This window comes from Helianthus annuus, chromosome 15, assembly GCF_002127325.2.
Source record: "Helianthus annuus cultivar XRQ/B chromosome 15, HanXRQr2.0-SUNRISE, whole genome shotgun sequence".
NCBI lineage: Eukaryota > Viridiplantae > Streptophyta > Magnoliopsida > Asterales > Asteraceae > Helianthus > Helianthus annuus.
The window spans coordinates 149,474,919-149,482,072 of NC_035447.2; the positions used below are offsets into that span (position 1 = coordinate 149,474,919).

Genomic DNA, 7,154 nt, shown 5'->3' on the forward strand with positions numbered 1-7,154 from the left:
TGACGCAGTTTAATGATTCTCACTTTCCTACACTCCTTACCAGTGTAGTACTTTATTCCCGGCTCATACTGGCCTCAGAGACAATGTCTGTCTAGTGCTGGTAATGTCAGCATGTTTACTGGGTTATCCGCTCACTGTGCTAACTGTGCTTTGTGCATCAGGTTTGTCACTAAAGTTTGTATATAATAAATGGAGTGACAGTATGAAGGTGATGCATGTGTATGTATGTAACAGAAATCAGTAAGCAGTTAAATCAACAGTTGTAATCAGCACAGTCATTAAGCACAAATTAAATATAAATTAATTGTACGGATACCCAAAATTTTAGGGTTGTCACATATAACGTCTAACAAATCTTGTCGTCGTGGAAGAACAAAAATAAGATATGAAGTATCAAAAGGATGGATGTTTCCCCTTTCCGATGAGGAAATCACGTTCGATTATATATGAAGAAAATGTATTTGATATTTTTAATCCATCTTTTCGAATCCATGTATTGTTAATTATTAAATATTAAAAACAAATAAAAACATAAATTTATTGAATTCATTTTATATGTCTGTCATTCTTTTAGTTTTTCAGATTAAAGAAACAAATAAATAAAATACCTTTTTTTTTACCGATGGTTGGTTTACCAGTCCTAAGTAACCGTTTCAGTCACAATAGGCACTTTCTCGAACCGGTTTTTTTCAAAATCGGGCTAGACCAAAGCTGAAAAAATCAGTTCGGTCAATAACCGGGTATTTTTTATAACTGTTTCTGATTATGGAACCATTTCGGTTATTCGTATTAAGGGTTAGAACTGGTTATTGTTATAACCGGTTCGGTTCTGGTTTCGGTTATTTGTCCAAAAAACCATATCCTGTGTGCCCGGTTCCATGTAGGATTTAGTTACGGTTCTTAAAATACCCTATTTTAGGGTTTTTCTATGCTCTAGTTTCGAGTTTTAGTACCCTATTTTAGGTTTTTTTTAATATTCTATTGTTTTTTTATTACCCTATTTTCTCATCTTCTTATTTTTTTGTTATTAGACATGCATTGTATAATGTAAAATAAATAAATAAATGCTCTAACATTTATAAGATAGATATTAGAATCATGTATCGGGTATCCGTTCTTGTTTCGGTTCTTGTCCGGTTTCGGGTATTAATCGGGTATGATCGGTTCTGGTTCCAAGTATTGAGATCAAAATGCATACCCTATCTATACCCTACGGATAGAGTCGCTTTTGGTTTGAGGTGTAGAATACCCGAGTTTAAAAAAAACTGGTTCCGGGTTTTTTTGTCGGCTAGGTATGGTTTTTTTGTGCACCTATATCTATGTGCCCGAGTACACGGCCATCTTAGTTTTGTTACAGGAGCCCATGATATGAGCCCAAACTACCCTGGGCCAAGTCAGGATTAGGCACTTGTGAGTTGTGCCCAGGAAAAAATACATTACTTGATCAATATTATCCAAAGGCTTTTCGGTAATGAATATGGGCAGGCGGGCAGCCCACCATCGGACTTCACTGGGTGCTAGTTAATTATGAACATGCGTGATGCGTGTGTGTATTCACAAATAGTTTAACTAAACCATCTAAATCGAAGCAAATCAAACAGTCTGGCCACTAAGGCTATAGGGTGTGCTCATAACTCTTATTACCATCATAATCCTTCACATAGACACAATGTTATCCACCATCCAAAACCACAAACCACTATCCCCATTTTTATTAATTTATTTGTCTTAAAATTATCAAATACGAGGGTCGTGGTTGCAGTGGTTTAATCCACGGGAACCACCGTGATTTAATGAAGGGGTGGTGTAGCACATGAATAATGGTTCTATGTGACAAATCATGACCCAACCATGACCCCGTACCCCTTAGCCTAATAGATACGCTTAGGGTTTAAATGTGTAATTTAATTCATGAATCATCATTATTATTTTAAAGTTCCTAGCTTAGAATAATAGTTTTGAAGATAATAGATATCGGTTCAAACAGTCATAATTCATGAACGGTTAATTTAGCTGGTCCATCCGACCCAACTACCCAGCCAATTCAAGCTGTTTGATATGCCATTTTTCAAAACCGTATTTAACAGTTCGGCTTTTTGAAGAAAAAAAAAGTATTTAAACTCCCTTAGCGGATTCAAACCAATTTTTCCATAAATATCTACGATACAACAAAGAAATCACACTGTAATAGCTAACAAACCCTCTCAACCGGAAGCCGTTTTTCCTTTCTCGAGATTGGGTTCTATAGATTCTTGATGAGCCACATCGTAAGTCGCATGAACCCCGACAAGAACATAGTAAACCAACATCACACCGCTGCAAATAAAGAACCTCTTAAATGCGATAGCACCCAACGACCCGATCAAAAACACATTCATCAGAATCGACAAAGCAGGTAACCATGGAACCAACGGAACCCCCCAAACCTTTGGAACCCTTTGCTGTTGAACCAACATCATTCCAAAAGTACCCGCGAGCCAAAACCCACCACCCACTGTATACCCGATCCACCCTTTCACGTTTGCGCCCCAAAGTGCGGTTATTCCAATAGACGAACCAATTACAACAGCTAAACAAACCATAAACTTAGCCATATCATGCATAGATGTTCTGTCCTTCACATAATAACGCCTAACAAGCAACGCAACAGCCATGAGCATGAATATGAAGAGGGTACTAAACGATAACACACTTGACAAAACATCAAGGCTCGAGAATAAAGCAACAATGCAGCTAATTGTTGTAACTAATAGGGTCGCGTAAATAGGGGTTCCAGTTTTCGGGTGGACCAATGCGAACCACGGTGGGATCATATGGGCTCGGGCTATTTGAGTGGTGTATCGGGCTTGACCCATTGATCCAATTAACATACTTGTAAGCATCCCCTTTAGAGCACATAAACTAACAACGTATTTAGCCCATTTCATTCCGATTTTCTCAAATGCAACCGAATAAGGAGCATCTCGATCTATCTCAGTGAATTTTACCATCATTGTAAGAGCTAATGCCATTAGACAGTAAACCACACCGACTGTAGACATCGAACCAACTAGACCTAACGGTATATCCTTCGCTGGTTTTCGAGTTTCTTCCGCCATATTAGCAACCATATCGAAACCGGTATACGACCAGTAAACGACAGCTGCAGCTTTAAACATTCCTCCCGGCCCGTACGGGAAAAAAGGTTGCAAATTCGAGGTTTTAGAGTGCATAAACCCGACAATGATTATGAAAACTATGATCAAAGAAGTTATCATTGACAGTATCATGTTGGAGAATGATGTCAATTTGGTTCCTCTCATTGCTACCATGTTGGCCATGAACAAGATTACCACAGCTATAGGGTCTAACAGATTGAAACCTTCTGCAAACGAATCAACTTTTATACGAAGAATATCAGGATTAGAACTAAACATACTCGCGAAGTACGATGAGAACGATCGAGCCAGACCGGCTGCACCAGCAACAGCTTCCAATAGAATGTTACCTGCAAAACAAACAGCAATTTAAAGGGGTGTTGGCAACTTTAGAGCTGTTCATGAACCCAATCTAGACAAGCCAGGCTCGGCTAGTGCTCGCATTGGTTTGCTGAGTTCTGTTTGTAAACGGACATACTAGCATAGCCGAGCTTGCTTGGTTAGTAAACAATCTGAACCCCGAGCACACTTTTTTATAGCATTTTTCGAGCCACGATCTATTTGAACATATCTAGAATTGATATTTGCAAGCAGGCAGCAAATCGGAAACAAATAATTATTGCTTTTACAAAGTGAGGAGTATACATGTCCATCACTCACAAACAACTATATATAGTTTCAAAATCAAATACAAATAGATTTTAGCATGCAAAGTATACGAAGCGAAGGAAGAAAACACACAGTGACAGTTTCGTAAATATTGTAAATACGCTACAACAAATTTGAACTAGCGTAATAATACTTAAGCTACAGTTGTTACACTACTTGTAAACTACAGCCTAAGTATTGCTTTTACAGAAAAGCTGAAAGTCTGCAAAAGCTGTTACACGTAACACATGTCAGTCTCTCCGAGAGTTACACGTAACACGCCTGCAAAAAGTGTAACACATGGCAAAAGGATGTCCATCCATTTGGGTTTCATAGTTTTCTTAACTAATTTGAGATTTCTTCCTATAATTGGCCTATATATATATATATAAAATTAAAAATAATACAATTAGAGAAAGTAGGAACATCTGGATGACTTACCAGCAGCAATAAAAGCAACGAAATCACCTAACTCAATCCTCAAAAAGGAGAAGGAGCCACCAGCAATCGGAATCTCAACAGCAAACTCCGTATAACAAAACACAGAAAACAGAGCCGACAATCCAGACAACGCATACGACAACACAATCGACGGTCCAGCATTATCCCTCGCTTCAAGCCCCGTAACCGTAAATATACCCGAACCAACGACCGAACCGAAACCAAGCCAAATAAGATCAATCCACGTCAGACACTTGTGCATGTCATTCTCACTCTGCTTTTTCAGTTCAACCAGCTCCGTGACGTCACTAGACCGGCCGAAACACCGGTCACGGAGGCGGTGGATGGTTTGGGAGAATGCGGATCTGTAAGCAGTTAGGTTTTGGAAGGAGGGTTCTGGGTAGAAGTCTTGTTTGCTGAATCGCCAATAGGATTTTGAATGTTGATGATCGTCCATGCCGGTGGTTGAGGAGCTAGGGTTTGTTAGAGGGGTGAGGAGGTTGTTGATATCGGACTCCGTTGGCCCTTGGATCGGGATTTTCATCGGGTTTTTCGGTACCGAAAGAGAGTGATGGATCGGGTTGTGTGGTGGTTGGTGGAGGAGGAATCTGGGATGGGTGATTCCATTGTATTATTGGTGGGGGGATTGGGATACTCACAAAAGTCAAAAGTATTTTGAATGTATAATATTATTTTACTTCTATGGAAAAAAAAAATTGTATTTATGACTAAGAATTTAATATTTGTAAATAATACCACATGCAAAATGGACAAATGGTGACGGGTTTCCACCACGTGGGGAAAACATTCTATTCGTGTAAAGTTTCTTTTTTATTTTGTGTATCCTACAAATTGTTTAAAAAAGTTAATATAAAATTATGATTACTTATGAAAACGTATGTTCCTTACTTATTTTGAAAAATATCTATAGATAAAAAATAGAGTAAACTAGCCCGTGTTCTGGGGTTGCTTTTTTTAATGAGATTTGCAGGGTTGTTGCAAAAAGAAAATTGACCCTGTGTCAGAAAAAATTTTGGGCCCTATGCATTAATCTATTATGTTTGTTTATTGATTTAGGCCAAGTTATTAATCCATTACACACTAAAAGTCTAAAACAATGTTTTTCATGACCGGACCGGAGATCGAACCGGCCATCTTACTGGTTCATTGGTCAGACAGGTCGGATCGGTTGGACTGGATTTAAGAACAGGATTATAAAATATTTATTTTAAAAATATACTATATTTATTTTAAAAATATACTAGATTATTATTAGTTTTATAACTAAATTCTCTAATTAAATTGTGCTTAATTATTTATTTTTATTATATATTTCCCACCTGATATCATTAGTATTTTTATTTATATTAATTAGAGAGCAGATTGTTTATTACCATTTATTATATTTTTTAGATGATATAAAAAGAGTCCATGTACATAATATAATTTCACTTTATGAAAAGCACTAAATAAGGGAGAGGTGGTTATCACTTGCAAAAATTCCATCACTCACAATATTCAATCAAGTTTCGTCATATTATCAACCATTATTCCATCACTCGTGAAAATTTCCACGCGTTACCATCATCAGTGGCGGTGGTGTTTTGATGTTTACCACGCGTTGAACATCTCCATCACGGGGAAAACGAAGACCACCCCGCCTCCCCTAATATACGTATGTTTTAACTTTTATCTCGTCGGCCTGTTCATTACTAGGGTGGATGAGGGTTAATTTTTTGTGTTAAGTGAGTATGAAATGACCTAAATACCCTTTATGATAAAAGACAAAAATAAAAAGAAAAAAAGTTAAACATATAAATTAATGAGACCCAACATCTCTATGACCTCGTCTTCATCCTAGGGATAAGCTCAGTATCGACCGGTACTGAACCAGTACCGGTATCGAAAATACCCAAAGTGGGTATCGGTACCGATACCGAATATACCCGGTACGGTACGGTTCGGTACCGGTACGGTACCGGTATTTAAGAGTAAAAACCGGTTAATACGGGTACCGAACCGGTACCGTACCGGACCGGTACCGAAAATGTCAAAAGTTGGTACTGAATCGGTACCGAAAATATACACGGTTCGGTAACTTTGGTACCGGTACCGGTTTGGTACTAGTTCGGTACCGGTACCGGGTACCATTTGCTAATCCCTACTTCATCCTCAACCCCTCACCCATCCACTCCACCACCTGTTAACACCACCGTAGACACCTGCCGTGAACCACCAAAGACACCTGCCTGAACCACCTTCTCTTGTTTGCTACCAGTTGCTTCCCCTTGACGTCACATTTCTTGTATTTTGAATTTGTTTTTTTCTTCTTCTTAATTTGTATTTATTTCAAAATGAGAATATGAAAGGATTTTGTAATCCAATCTAACATTGCAAACAGACGACTATGTGGAGGACACAAAGGTCGTAGTGCATAATGGAGATGTGTTTGCCTTAAATGATAAGCGTATCTTACAAAGACATATATTATAACCAGATTCAGATGGCCACTGAGGTTATAGTCTTAGAAGTTGACAATAGGCAAAATTAACTTACGAGTTAAGAACACATCATGACAACTGATCTCAAATACACAAAGTTATTTGTTAATGTTATGGATCCAACAACCTTAGAGTTTATTAGAGATCAAGTTGTGGAATGAGACTAAAGCCCATGGAAAAAAGGGCATGTGAAGGACACCTAACTTAGTTGACTGGAGATCCCAAGATCTAAGTTCAATAGGACAACTAACTCATATGCCTAAAGGTGGTCACTGTGGGGGCATAAATGATATGTATATATGGTTATACATACCCCCAAAGTATAAAAGGGTGTTTAAATACGTCCTAGTCTATTCCTATGATATTCAGTGACAAAGAGTGAGGCTAAGCATAATATGTGGTAAATGATTTGGATAAATCACGATAA

The 7,154-nt window shown here is 38.1% G+C and overlaps 1 protein-coding gene across 1 annotated transcript; it reads right to left on the reverse strand.

Annotated features, from left to right (window-relative positions):
* Positions 1 to 1,974: 1,974 nt before the first annotated feature.
* LOC110912703 (cationic amino acid transporter 8, vacuolar) lies at positions 1,975 to 4,891 on the reverse strand. The gene is made up of 2 exons (XM_022157486.2): positions 4,227 to 4,891; positions 1,975 to 3,487 (listed from the first exon to the last, which is right to left on the reverse strand). The coding sequence occupies exons 1-2, from the start codon at positions 4,768 to 4,770 to the stop codon at positions 2,205 to 2,207; spliced, it is 1,827 nt and encodes a 608-aa protein (XP_022013178.1). The 5' UTR covers positions 4,771 to 4,891; the 3' UTR covers positions 1,975 to 2,204.
* Between the last annotated feature and the right edge of the window lie 2,263 nt (positions 4,892 to 7,154).